General features: G+C 37.7%; 1 protein-coding gene across 1 annotated transcript; it reads left to right on the forward strand.

The window, feature by feature from the left end:
• Positions 1-13,309: 13,309 nt before the first annotated feature.
• LOC134667660 (putative peptidyl-prolyl cis-trans isomerase dodo) lies at positions 13,310-14,516 on the forward strand. The gene is made up of 2 exons (XM_063525085.1): positions 13,310-13,435; positions 13,865-14,516. The coding sequence occupies exon 2, from the start codon at positions 13,866-13,868 to the stop codon at positions 14,334-14,336; it is 471 nt and encodes a 156-aa protein (XP_063381155.1). The 5' UTR covers positions 13,310-13,435; position 13,865; the 3' UTR covers positions 14,337-14,516.
• The last annotated feature ends 594 nt before the right edge of the window (positions 14,517-15,110 follow it).

Here is a 15,110-nt window from a genome sequence, read left to right on the forward strand (position 1 = left end):
GAACTGACCTCCTGGATGCTTCGGGCTTTCGGCCCAATGCGACTTCAGCCTTTGGATCTTGCGACTTAGACACTTGTACTTAAAAATACTTGGAAAAGTTACGGGAGGCGCGCGTCTGTCGGACGCTTCGGATCTACGAATCGCTCCTTCGGCCTTTGCATTTAGTTAGATTCTTGTACTATTGCTTTGTGTTTGAATACCGAAGTCGAGCATCTCGCGAATGCTTGATGTATTATAATAATTTAGAGTAAGGCCAAGCGCGCACCACGATTTTTTGTCCTGCGATAATTTTGTCGCAGAAATGCAACGTATGTGTTTATATGTTAGTGCGCGCATATGCGACAAAAAAATCGCAGCGATTTTAAAATTGTGATTTGTCACATTTTTCCGCGATTGTTCGCGACGCGATTGTCGCAAAGTGAATTGCAGCATGCGGAGTTGTATGGCCCCGCGCGCACTATGATAATAAAATCGCACCCCGGCCGGACCTCAGTCGGCATTTCGCTCTCCAAACCCCAACATCTCGGCACCCTGCATCTCCAATGGAGTCTCAAAATGAGACGCTAGATGTTGACCATTTAATTATGGAAATAGACGGGGATCACCTTTGTGTTATAAATGCTCAAAGTCATACAGCAATCGCATATTAAAGACACGTTTCATGACAAGCGACTGGTACGAAATCCATGTTGAGAATGAGCAAATCGTCGACTTTTTCATCGCAGTTCACTGCGCGAATTTTCTGAGATATATTACAGCGCGATTCTAAAATCGTGTCGCAAAAATTAATATCGTGGTGCGCGCTTGGCCTATAATACCTTAAATGTATACTCCTTCAATTTGAATTTAGAACTCATTATTATTTTTTATTTGAATTTGTTTCTAGTTCTATGCCATATATATAGACTTTAATATTATTTAGAACTGCTAAAAAACAAGATCGGCTTACTTTAAATATACTTGGTCAAGCAGATCTTGTCAGTAGAAAAAGGCGGCAAATTTGAAAAATGTAGGCGCGAAGGGATATCGTCTCATAGAAAATTTGAATTTCGCGCCTTTTTTTACTGACACGATTTGCTTGACCAGCTATATTTCGTCAATTTTACCTTTGTTTCTAAAAACTGTGATATTTAACTGTCATATACAATTAATGTCTTCCAAAATTATTTTCTCGTAACAGGACTGAGGGGCTACCGCGAAAACCGAAATTCGCAATTTGCGGGGATTTTCTCTTTTACTCCAATGAAGGCGTAATTAGAGTGACAGAGAAAAATGCTCGCAATTTGCGAACTTTTATTTTCGCGGTTATAGCCCTGAATCTTGTTGCTCACCGATCCGTTCAAAAATATACATAAGTACTGAATATAATTAATAGATATTATAATTATACAATTAATACAGAAATGTAATGGTACTTAATGAAAAGGAATATTGTGTATATTGTTTCGACGAATCAGATACTCTCAATAAAATCTATACATGAGGCCAAAGCTGTTCATAAATATTAAATGACTTTATTATCTCTATACGCCTTACTAACTCTATGTGTCCTATAGGCATGTTGACAAATTTTTAAAACTGTATTCATTTTATAGATAGACACGTAATTATTACAAAAAAAATATTTAAAATTTTTATTCATTAGTTTTACATACTAAATAGAGCTTAATTAGTTTAGTGTTTAAAGTTTGAGCCTAAACGCTCCAAGCTGTCACGTGACGTCACGAACAGATAAATAAACAAACTGCTGCCAAAATGTCAGTCCTAGCGTAGATCAAAAGCTGTAGTATTTAATTTATATCTCTTTCTAAAAGATCAGTATTATGTAAATATATAAGCTAAAATAATGAATAACAGGTTTTACATGTCTTATGCAGTGCCTATATGTAAAAGAACAACAATCAAGACCCTAGAGTATAAAACAAATATTTGTTGAATGATACTTGCGTTGCAGTTACGGATTTTCACTTGAATGATATTGTTACTTGCGAACTATATGTATACATATTACGTTCAGCGATGATAAAACCATTTCAAAAATGAATCACAATAACTGATTTCACACAAAAACACTTACAGTTACAATTTAAGATGAATTATTATGATACAACTGAAATTGTGAGTGCAAATATAGTAAACGCAAATATAACTTTTTAAATTTTATTTTTTTTGTTTCCGACAGCCAACATGGCGATGATAGTTCCATTCAGCCAAATTATTAAAAAGATTTTGGTGAAATATCATATTATATGACATTTTATTTATTTAATAACAAATAAGTATATATTTTTATATCATGTAATAATATTTTTTGTACGTAATAAATGTCTATTGTCGAAATAAAAAATACATACAGTTTTTGAACATCCAAACTCTTTGGCGGTTTCGTATGGATTACGGTCAGGTTTGACGACTAGTCTGTGGTGATTCTCATGTCATGACGTCACGCGCCCCGATTGGCGTTTGCAGTCACGTGATACTGGGCATTATTTTAAATACTTTTGCTTATTTTTAATTAATTTATTACGCATATTTACACTTGCAAAATATGATTTTCAGCATTCTAATATTCCCTGCTATGGTAAAAACGTAACATGTTATATATTCGCGATTCATGACAACATGCCTATTGTGGAAAAAAAAACACAACGACAGTCAAGAACGGAATTCTTAATTTGAATTTTTCAGGTTTTTGAGAGTCCATTGGTTGGAAAGCCCGTTCGAAATTGAACCTTATTTGCAATATAATAAGGTCGTATTTTGTAGATCTCTCTCATACTTATAGTAGGCTATTGAGATAAAATTAAATATCCCACAAAAATAAGCAAGCAGAATTAAACTTTGTGTCAAAGACATAAGTCATAAATTTCAATGCCAAAGTCTTAACTAAGGATGTTTCTCGCCTAATATGAATTGACCAGTGTAAGCATCAGTTAGCTAGCCCTAAGCAACCAAAGGTCAAGCTGCAGTTGAAAAACTAATAAAGATAAAGTTAAGCTTATAATTTTCCCGCCGTCTCCATGCTTCTTTAAGTTGGGTATTGACTGGTCAGCTGCCTGTTAGCTATAGTTTTCGCGAAAATCGCCAGGACAGAGGTGAAAATTTTTGTATGAAAACTTGCAACTTTAAATGCATTTTTTGACGAAACTATTGCAGTCTAAAATGAAGTCAAAATCAGTCCATCGACTCAATTTTTTGCAAGCTTTCTAATGGTACCCCACACGATTCTTACAAATGAAAAAAGTTTCAGCCTACCCCTCTCAACCCCCCAAATTTCCCCCTTTAATAAGAAATAAGCAGTTTTGACTTATTTACAATATGAGTGGTGGTAATTGCTATAACTGTTCCAAATTTTAGGTATCTATGTCAAACGGTCTCTGAGAAAAACGTATTTAACTGATTTGCAAGACCGAAGTGATCCCATAAGTGTTCCGTAAACAAAGGTTTGTACGGAACACTAAAAACAACGAGATGCACTCCGGGGGTGCCGACTAATTAACGCTAATTAATCATTAGGGTTGAAATTATTTATACCAATTCCGTTAACACCACACCGCTGCACCAAAAATGCTGGAAAATGTACGATCCATGTGTATATATAATTGACCCATCCTCCTTTCTATTGAAAAACTTTAGTTCCGAAATTGCTGGCCAGTGAGCTTAGGAGGGTGGGCAAATTGGCCTATATGACCAATAAGAACACGCTATATACCCCTGGATAGCTTATTCTAAGTTCTAAAACTTTTACTATGGCAGGTAGTCCCAGATCTTTGTGTGAAAATAGTACATTACTACAGAGGCCGGGACAAAAGGGGTTGCCGGCCGAAGACATATAGACGGCCGAGCGAAGCGAGGCCGGATAGGTCTGAGCGCGGGCAACCCCATTTCCCGCCGAGGTATGTATAGTGCTTTTCTCAAACATGCAATGAAATAAATAAAATAAAAAATCCACGAAACCCAAGTTTTATTTATAGAAAAAACTAAAAGTAAACTACACCCAAAATATAACTAACACGTACCTATATCTTTATCACGCGTATGTTTTACACGAGTAGTGTATTTTTACTACCCGTATATTTTCATGTATCTTTGATTTTTTCGCCTTGTATCCGTCTGACTGTCGTTTTCGTCACATAAGTTTACATAGTCTTTCATGTTGATATCATGTTTCACATACATCGTTGCTTTATGCATGGAGAAAATAAGTATAATTTCCACAGTGTTCACGATTTTGTAGTTACTTTAATTTCTTTAAAATATGCCACAAAACTGTTTCTAATAAACTGTAAGCCATTTTTCTTAGATTCTAAAATAATAAAATTGCCATAAGCAACCATATAGATACTTCGTCTTTGACTTGGCGGCAGAGACAGCAAGTTATTTAAAATCAATTCTGGTTACGCTGCCAATTCCAACTCCTACGATTACAATTAAAATTAATTTCATTATTTTGTCGGGACTCATATTAAAGTAAAAAAATCAACAACGCACCATAAATCCAATAAAACAGAAATACAGAATGAAAATTTTTCAACTTTGCCTCCATAACAATTTAAAAAAATAACTACGCGTGTTTGAGTAGACCTTTTTACCGCTAACGTTTAGATGAAATATTTTAAATGTATTTATTTGTGTAGTTAAATTTATAATTTAAAATTACAGAATTTGGTTAATAATGTATTATTTATTAAGTTCATGTTGATTTTATACAAATAAAACTGCAAATTGTAGCAAACATTGTTTTTGTTTTTTTTTTATAGGCGTAGTGGCAGAGTGTCATTACGAACCATAAAGCAAATACTGCCTCTAGTTTTTTTTAATGAATGCTGAATGCCACGATGCTGTGTCACAAATATCTGTGAAATGGAAATTAAAAAAGAGGACTTTGCCGGCCTAGGCCTGCAAGATTTGTATGAAATTCCATTAAATACCTCTTGTCCTAGCCGAACCTGAAACGTCATACTTCGCAGCCTATTATAAGGAACATAACATCAATATTTCATTGCATGTTTGAGAAAAAGTTATTTTCTCAAAAATGGACGGCAAAGTCGACTTTGCCGTTTAAAAAATTGGTCGCGAAGCGCGTAGTTTATGGTCAGTCAAAAATTAAAAAGTTAAAAACATTGCAGTCTCGATTTTGGGACTGCAATGTTGCATACAAATTCCATTATTTGTCGAGTTCCAAACTTTTTAAAAGTTGAAATGACCATATCAAATGAAGGCACAGGCCCATTAAACAGCCAAACAGATGATTAGTACCGCGACTATTTAGCTGTCTCAAATAGGTTGGGGTATTTTCGGCAGAAAAATACACTTGTGTTTTTTTTATTAACCCTTAATCAAATATCGGGAAATTATTTCCCACTTCATTCTAATTTACGAAATAATTTTTATCTTTTTAAAGGCAGCACTCAGCGATACCAACCATACAGATTTAAAATCTTAGTAACATTTTAAATTTGAAAAATGGGAACACTTTTCTCATGGCCGCCATTTGTGACCATACTTCAAGCCAAGCGCGCACCACGATTTTTTGTTGCGCGATAATTTAGTCGCAGAAATGTAACGTATGGGTTTATATGGCGGTGCGCGCATATGCGACAAAAAAATCGCAGCGATTTTAAAATTGTGATTTGTTACATTTTTCCGCGACAGCGCGCGACGCGATTGTCGCAAAGTGAATTGCAGCATACGAAGCTATATGGCCCCGCGCGCACTGCGATAATAACATCGCAGCCGGGACCTCAGTCTAGTGATGGGCCAAATCGAAAAATTTTCAAACCGAATAAGTCGACTCCGATTTAAACCCAAATCGGTTTGCGAACCGATTTGGCCAAGTCGATTTAACTTCTACTTTTTAAGTATCAGTAGTTCAAACCGCTCCGTAGTCTTTGAGTTGAGGAAATTGAATTGTCAATTTTACGCTTTGTTCGATCCGATCGACAGCAAAAATTTTGACTTAAAAGTTTTGTAATATTTTTTTAGTTTTGTTGTGCGGTAAATCACAATTTTATAATTTCTAAAGCTAAAACGGGAAAGCACTATACGAGCAAGCAGGAAAGAGCGTGCGGTCTCGTGCGATTTCGTGTCATTGCCGCGAATCGTTGAGTTAGCAAATCGACGCGGCGCAAAACTGCCAAACCGATCCAAGTATACCGCCAAATCAATCGCTTTAAGCCCATGCGAAATTGAACCTTACAACATAAACAATAAGTTTCATTTTACTTTACCTGTAGATACCAAGTTTCGACTCGACTCAATAATGGCGGCAATGTGCATGGCAACATTTTTCTTCGTGGTTTGAAATCGATTTGCGTACATTTTAATCCTCAATATGTCAAATGAAAGTGACGCATCAACAAATATGAAAGGATGCGTTTAGAGCGGGTGAACGTATCTTAAGTCGATTTACGGAACACTCACGTCGATTTAGTCGACTTCAGACCTAAATCGGTTTGAACCGATTTGTGAAGTCGAATCGTAACATCGCTACCTCAGTCGGCATTTCGCTCTCCAAGCGTCAACATATCGGAACCTGCTTCTCCAATGGAGTTACAAGATGAGACGCTAGATGTTGACCGTTTAATTATAGAAATAGAAGGAGATCACCTTTGTGGTATAAATACTCAGTCATACAGCGATTGCATATTGTTTCGCGACAAGCGACTGGTACGACATCCATGTCGAGAATGAACAAATCGTCGACTTTTTCATCGCAGTGCGCGCACTGAATTTTCTGCGATAAATTACAGCGCGACTCTAAAATCGTGTCGCATAAATTAAAATCGTGGTGCGCGCTTGGCGTCAAAGTCAATGTCAGTTGTTGTGATTTTTTTTGCAATAACAACAATTTTTTTAGTGTTTTGAGGTTAAGTGCGAAAAAAAATCTTGTAAGTGCATACACTGAATACTATCATAAAGTAGACTTATTTTCCCTGTGTTTTGCTTGAAAAGAATTGTGATAACGATATGATTTAGCCAAGATTTCAAGGTTTTAGTAAGTGGGTAATTATTTCCCATTGTTTGTTCCTGAACGTACGATTTACAAAAAAATTGGTAGGTTTTATCAAGTGGGAAATTATTTCCCAGTGTTTGTTCTCCACCTAAATTTTAATTGGTTTCCATAAATAAAAATATATGCCCGTTTGCCTGTTATACAAAAAAATCTATGCCTGTTTTTGTTTTCTTTTTTCTTTTATTTATTTCTTTGATTTTTGAAGATAACGTTAAAGGATCATACTTGAATTTCAAGCAAAGCCGGGGGGAGCTACTAACTAGTAAAAAGTTCGTAACCGTATCGGACAATGGGAAACTATTTCCCACTTCATTCAAAATTTTGCTATTCCGTAACGGATAACGGGAAATTATTTCCCACCGCAAAACCCCCCTTTCCCCCCACTAAAAATATTTTTTATATATAGCGATTTGACAAGTACATAAAAAAACGCCATACAAAAAAATGAGTATATAAAAAAACCTTTTCACCACACCAGCTCGGAAAGGCTTACTTTGCACTTCAAAAACTGATAGCAAAGTTGAATTTTATTCACATGTGATGTGAGGCAAAGTAATCAAATGCAAATTTTGAGTTGTTTTCTAATGTTTGCTTGTAGAATTAACTTTTAAATGATGATTTTGGATGCTAAGGCCTATCGCCGCGCGGAAGAAAGAGAGGGTTACGCCTTACGCGTTACGCCTTACGCTGTCTCGAGTTTAACATTTTCTCCCCACCTCAAAAAGGGTACAGGCCGCGTAGCCAAGATGCCGATCGCTTACGCTCCGTAGCGATCGAAACGCAACTGTCACTGTCGCACAAATATGGAAGTGTGATAGAGAGACATAATGGTTTTCGTTGTCGAAGCGATAGCGATTGTAACCTCGGCTAGGCCGGCAGTGCCGCTAAAGAAGTTTTCACTTCAATAATTAATAGGAACTAAAAAAGTCCGTATCTGGTTAAAGGTTCCGTCACACAGGCGCGTTTTCCGGGCGGGGCGTGAGCGGCGCGTGAGCGTTTGTATGTAAAAGCGGCGCGCCCCGATCACGTCCCGCCTGGAAAACGCGCCTGTATGACGAAGCCTTTAATCGGTTGTTAGGTACCTGCCTAATGTAAGTGGAATCACTTACAAAGCTCATTGTTCTTGTACAAACTCATCAAGGGAAGTCAACATTTCTGTGATTAAGTACAACATTCAAGGCGCAAGTGTCAAACACTCCGAGTCAGAGTGTAAAGCCATTGAAATCAGATAGATGGCAACTTGCCCTCCGTTCCATCCATTGGCAAGGAATCAGTGGAACACAATATGAGCATTTCTGTTACCTATTCTCTTAGTAAATATAGATGGTCAAGCAAAATTAAATATAGTCAGTATAAAAAGGCGCGAAATTCAAATTTTCTATGAGACGATATCCCTTCGCGCCTGCATTTTTCAAAATTTGCCGCCTTTTCATATTGACAAGATCTGCTTGACAAACTATACCCAGAGGCGTAACTAGGGGGGGGTTGGAGGGGGCACGTGCCCCGGGCGCCGTCCAAGGGGGGGGCGCCAAAATGAGCAAAAGACCTGTACCTCTCCGCCTTGCTAAAAGGCAGCAGGGAAACTTTTGTCAGTCATATTTACCACCACTGTGAAGTGTGAAATGCGGATGGTATTCTGGCCCACAGCGCAAAAGAGAAAGCCGATCTTTTACTCTTACTCTTTTTGCCTCGAACTCGACCTTGACAGACGACGGTAGCGCCCTACCGCCCACCATCCCGCAGTGCGAATACTCTATGCAAGAAACTTCCATCAAGGCGGGAGTTGCTATGCTTTCGTTTTATAAGGCGAGCGGGCCGAGTGCTTCAGAGTTGTGTCCCGTGTTAGCGCGTCTTTTCCGTTAGGGGTCTCCTGTCGAAGTTACCATCTTATGGACTCTCCAAGAGACTACCTATGCGAATGGATCGCTAGCCCTTTGTCCGGCAGGCGCATATGAGCCGTAGTAGACGGAACCTGGCCGCGTAGCCAAGATGCCAATCGCTTACGCTCTGTAGCGATCGAAACGCAACTGTCACTGTCACACTAATAAGGAAGAGTGATAGAGAGACATAATGCTTTTCGTTGTCGAAGCGATAGCGATTGTAACCTTGGCTAGGCCGGCTGCTTCAATAGCTGCTGCATATCTGTGACATGTTGTCAATCGACGACATTCATCGATATGCGGACGACAGTACTATACAAGGATGGCTAAAAAATAACTAAATTCCCGTTGCCAGGGAGGTTTTGGATTTTGGGACTGAGCAACTTTTACTACGGGACTAACCCCGAAATCGCGAAAAAAAAAAGTTTACCCTCCCATAGAAAATGGACCAGCCAAAATGTAGGAAACAGCCAAATTTTTTTTCGCGACTTAGGGGTTGGACTAATAGTAAAAGTTGCTCAGTATAATCCAAAAACCTGCCTGGCAACGAAAATGCAGTTATTTTTTAGCTACCCTGTATACCTACAGGCTGGTCCAAACCTTGACGCCCATAATTTTTTTTAGAATCCTCGTCGTGGGCTATCAGAATATACCCCATTTACCAGATGTTAGCCGATTTTTCGTAGTTTTCGAGACTTATAACTTTTGTTAAGAAATTCTGGAGTGAAGCTTTGCTTTGCTTTTCTGCCTTCTAATAATTGTTCGTGGTATTTGCACTGATAACTGAACTGGACTGAACTGAAATAGCGATGGGGAAGTGACCCCATAAAATAATAGTAGAAATAACTGTGTCAGGTATCGAGGCATTCTATCCAGAGTTTCGGTGTGGGATCAGGACAATTTAATCCGATTCAATCCTACCATGACTCAAATTTGCGCGTTTACCGCTAAGAAAACCTCATTTTTCAAGGCACAACCCTTCCCATGTCAGGGAGTATTGGGAGCCTAGCTCGATCGGTGTTGACATCTCCATCAGTGACGTCCAATAATTTCGTAGCCACCTTGCCGGGTAGGCTGCGCTCGTATCAAAAAAAACTCGGTGTGCTCAATAAAGGGAGGCCACCGCCATACTTTACTCTGGGGTAGACTGATCCCATATATTGAGTACTGCTGTCACCTTTGGACAGGAGCACCTGGATGCCGCCTTGGGTCCTTCAAATCCAGTCCAAAGCCGCGCTGTACCTATGAATAGAGATCTCCAAAAAAGAAGTTTATAAGTTTTAAAACGGTCGGCAACGCGCATGTAACACCCCTGGAGTGTAGACGTCCATAGGATGCGGTGACCGCTTACCATCAGGTGGGTCGAAAGCTTGTTGGCCACCGATGTACTAAAAAAACATAGGTACCTACACTGTATTTGTCTACATTAAAAGTAAACCTATTAAAGCAAAAAATAACCCTTTCGTTTCGTTAAGCAGGCCACTGACGAGCCTTCCAAATGGATGCCGTTACAATGGATTCATCCAAATGGACGGCATCCTAATATTAAACATTTAAACATTGTACGTTTTTGACCTTCACGGACCGATTTTGGATTGCAGCCACGCTATTTGGACTGTTGGAAGGCTTGTCAGTGACCACCTTACGTTCATTTCGTTTGGGGGGGGGGGGGGGGGGCGCAAATTTGGTGTCTGCCCCGGGCGCCATATCCTCTAGCTACGCCTCTGACTATACCTACCTACATAATTTCGGAAATTAAAATTCTAACAAGCAATATTAGCTCCACCTTCTCATAGTATAAGGCAAAGCAAACTTATTTGGGTACGTGACGTAGCTGAATAGTACTATAGTAGCCCGCTAGATGTCGCGGCCACACATAGAACGTGGCATGAAGGTGGTTTAACAGTTCCAAAATATATGAATAGATGGCGCTTAATACTGTACAATGAAGACTACAAAATATACCTTGTTAAAGTAAAAAAATACTGAAATAATAATTGCGCGTGGCGTGGCGCATGTTATCTGCCATACTTGTGCCATGCATGTACCATGCTTGTGCCGCGACTTTGTCGCGGTGCGGTGGTGTGAGGCCCGGTTCGGACGGCATCGGCAGCTTTTCCGATGCGCGTTAAAAAAGCGGTTGAATGACACAAATGGATAACCATGTATGTATTCTAGGGATGGGCGAAATGTGTCAGTAGAAAGAAAAGAGTGATATATACATTGTATTCACACGACAGCGGTGGCGCTTTTTTTCAAGCGTTGTTGGATTTTCGACTTTAACTTTAGTCGTTAAATCGAATAGAGTGCGGAGAGATTCAAGTGCTTTGTCAACGCGCGTTAAAAAAACTCTCGTGCTCATGGGGGCTTAAGGCTATTACACTCCGCGACAATAATATAACCCACCCCCCTAATTTTATGATATCCGATAAAGAATTATATTTATATCTATATATTACTAATACACAAAATTTGGTTGTAAGTATGTTTATTATATCAATAGATTATTTATTACATGCAAAATTAACAAAATACAGATAATATTGAGTTTTGTGCCGTGACAAAAGTTTAACCCAGGCAATTAAATTTAAATAAAAACTCAATAGAAGTATAACAAATAGCAATTATTCATGTAATTTAATATTTAGTAGATCCACCACTTTTACTTATGACTTCAATCATTCGGTCTGGTAAACTGTCGTACAGCTTTTTAATTATGTCTTGATTCATATTTTGCCACTCATCAATTATTACCTTTTTCAACTCTGTAACTGTGGTAAATTGTCTAGAACCGCGATATACAGCTCGTGATAAATCTCCCCAGCAATTTTAAAATTATGTTCAAGTCAGGGGAATAAGCTGGCCATTCAAGAACTTGAATATTTTTTTCAGCAAAATAGTCTTTAACAACCTGTGCGCGGTGAATACTGGCATTATCGTGCTGAAAAAAAAAATTAGGAACAGCAATCCGCATTGCATGAAAATTAATCTGTTCGTTTATTACTTCTATATATCGTTTACTATTCATTTTTCCAGTACAGAACTTAATATCCATTTTACCTGAGTATCCAATACCAGACCATATCATTACACTACCACCTCCAGCTTGTCGACGACTCAATACAGAATTATCTTTCCTTATATCATGAAAATAGTAACTAAATCCATCAGGTCCATCTAAATTAAACTTTTTCTCGTCAGTAAAAATAACTTTTCTCCATTTTTTTTCCATTGAACATGATCTTTTGCAAATTGTAATCTAACTAATTTATGTTTATCAGACAACGATGGTTTTCTTAGTAATTTCTTACGTTTTAGATGTCGACACTCACGTATAATACGTTGAACATTTCTTAAATTGGTATTAACACCAGCTTCCGCTGCGATTTGTCTTGCTGTAAGCGCAGAATTAGACGCAACTTTTAGAATTGACCTTCTTTCTCGTGGTGTAGTAGCTCTTGGTCGACCTGTCCTTTTCTTTTTTCCATAATTTTCGGGATCTTTTAAATAATTTCGCACAACACGATGACTTCTATTGATAACTTTTGCAATTTTGGCCTTCGAATAATTTTCAGAATGCAATTCTTTTATTATATTAATTTCAGTTTCATTTAAGTGTTTCCCCCGTGGCATTTTATTTTAAAAATAGACAAATATCAACAGAAACAATTCAGTTATTTGTAATAACTTACAAGCAACACAAGACAAGTATAAACACGAATGGACACGTCCAGTGCACCGAGCTGCTCGAGCCAAACTGACGAATGGGTTATACTTTTGTCGCGCTGTCGAACACCGCCCCTCCCCGCTGCATAAGAAAACAACATCGGAACGTAATTATATACATACCATAGTACTAGAATCAAGTGAACAGTGCTAGCGCGTTAGTAATATATTTACTTATATTTCGTTTTACAGTAGATATGAAAAAGTTAGGGGGGTGGGTTATAATATTGTCGCGGTCTGTATTATACGTTTGAGCTAGCAACTAGCAATACTTACTTTACTGTCAACCAGGGATGCCAACTTAGTGGTTTTACCACTAAATTTAGGGGAAAATAAAGCAGCTAGGGGCTAAATATTTTTGGTGGTTTTTTTAGGGTTTTTTTTTAGAGTAGAAAAGTGCGGCAAATTTGAAAAAATGTAGGCGCGAAGGGATATTGTCTCATAGATAATTTTAATTTCGCGCCTTTCTCTACTGACAAGATTTTCTTGACCATCTATGTATAACGTTAATATGTATGATCATTAAAATGTCGAACCAGTTGAAAAACATAATAATGTTCTAAATTTGGAAAATCTATAATAATTTCTTTTATTTTTTATTTAGTGGGTTTTCCAAAATAATAGTACAGTTTTAGGGGTTTTTAAGTTGAGATCAGGGGTAAAAAAAAATAGGAGTTGGCAACCCTGCTGTCAACTGTCATTCCAACGAAAGCGCGTAAACTCCCATAAATGTTCCGTTTTCTCTTTTAATACAAATTTGAGTGAATTATTATTTATATTTGGGACGCTATCTGCTTGATTTGGAGTATACAAGGTCAGATTAATATATCATTTATGTAAATTGTCACATACACTATAACTATAACACTGTTTATTTCATCTTGATTAGGTTAGTTTGTTTGCGGCTAACATTAATTTTGTATGTAAACATTTGTCGGTTTACTATTGTGCTATTTTCGTGATGAACCAAAGCTTTACCTAGATTTCACGCTTTACTTTGCTCCCCGTTTCCAGCCGAGCCGTATTTTTATTAACCTGACATTTATTTAGAAAGTACTTAATTGAAAAACAGTAGACTGTCAATCTTTTTGACGCGTGACTGTAATTTCGTCACTGCAAACGTTCTTATCACAAAATAAGACCATAAATACTTAATATCAAATATTGAATAAACTGTGTTTACCAAACCCAACTTGTGAAATTATTTGTGACAATCCACCACAACCATGCGCCAATATTGCAGAATGTCTCAAGACAGCGACGCTCCACTGCCCGAGGGATGGGAGATGCGGACCAGCCGATCTACCGGCATGACATACTTCCTCAATAGTTACACAAAGAAGTCACAGTGGGAGCGGCCAGAAGCCCCTGCGGACCCGGGTGAGATCCGTTGTTGCCATATCCTGATCAAGCATGCTGGCAGCCGGAGACCGACATCATGGAGAGAAGAGAAGATAAACCGATCTAAAGAGGATGCTTTAGATGCCCTTAAGGGATATCGCAAGCAGATAGTTTCCAAAAATGCTCAGTTTGTCGATATTGCCTCAAAGTATTCAGATTGCTCATCGGCAAAACGAGGCGGTGATCTAGGAATGTTTGGGCGAGGCCAAATGCAGGCTCCATTTGAAGAAGAGGCTTTTAAGCTTAAAGTTGGACAACTGAGTAAGCCTATTGAGACAGAATCTGGATTTCACATTATTTTAAGGACTGTTTGAGCAAGTTTTCCTTTTTGAATATTTGATGATGAATGTATGTTACAATGATTTGTTTGGCTAGTCTATAAAATTTCATATCTCCATTAAAATCTACTTACATTTTAAGTATGAATTTTTCTCGTGTCCAATAGTGTGTCAAAATTAAGATAAGAATTTGGCAATAAAGTATATTTCAAAATATGTATTTATTGTTTCATTACGCTTTGGTTCACCATGAACATGGTATTCTAAATGTTGAATTTAATGAAATTTATATTAATAAAATGTGAGCTTTACAATTTTATTATTTTGATGACCCTTGGAAGCCTGCATAAACTAAAAAAGGCCACAATGTATTGCCATTTTGTTTGAAGCGTTTAGTCAGTAAAGTGATTGTCAGACTTTGATTATCATTTATGGCTTTTGTATAGTTATATTATAAAGCAATAGGTCCCATATAGACATTAGATCCTCAACAAACCTGATTGATTATCACCATTAATAAAAATTTGTCAATTACCCTATATGGTGTCAAAGTATTTCACTCAATTGTTTGTGCACACTGTTCATGCCTACTCTTGAGCAAATATTAAGCCACAGGATGAGCACAGGCTTATAAGCAAGGAGAAAGTGCTATAGGTATTATGACTCTTAGGAAAAATGAGAGTAGATCCGGACCAAGCTTGTTCTGCATGAAAATTGTAATGACAAAGTGTGGCAATGTCATCATTTCATCAATAACGTTAAATTATATAAATAAGGACTATTGTGAGATTAAAAGCATCTTTTCGGCGT

The sequence above is a fragment of the Cydia fagiglandana genome, chromosome 1 (assembly GCF_963556715.1).
Source record: "Cydia fagiglandana chromosome 1, ilCydFagi1.1, whole genome shotgun sequence".
Taxonomy (NCBI): domain Eukaryota; kingdom Metazoa; phylum Arthropoda; class Insecta; order Lepidoptera; family Tortricidae; genus Cydia; species Cydia fagiglandana.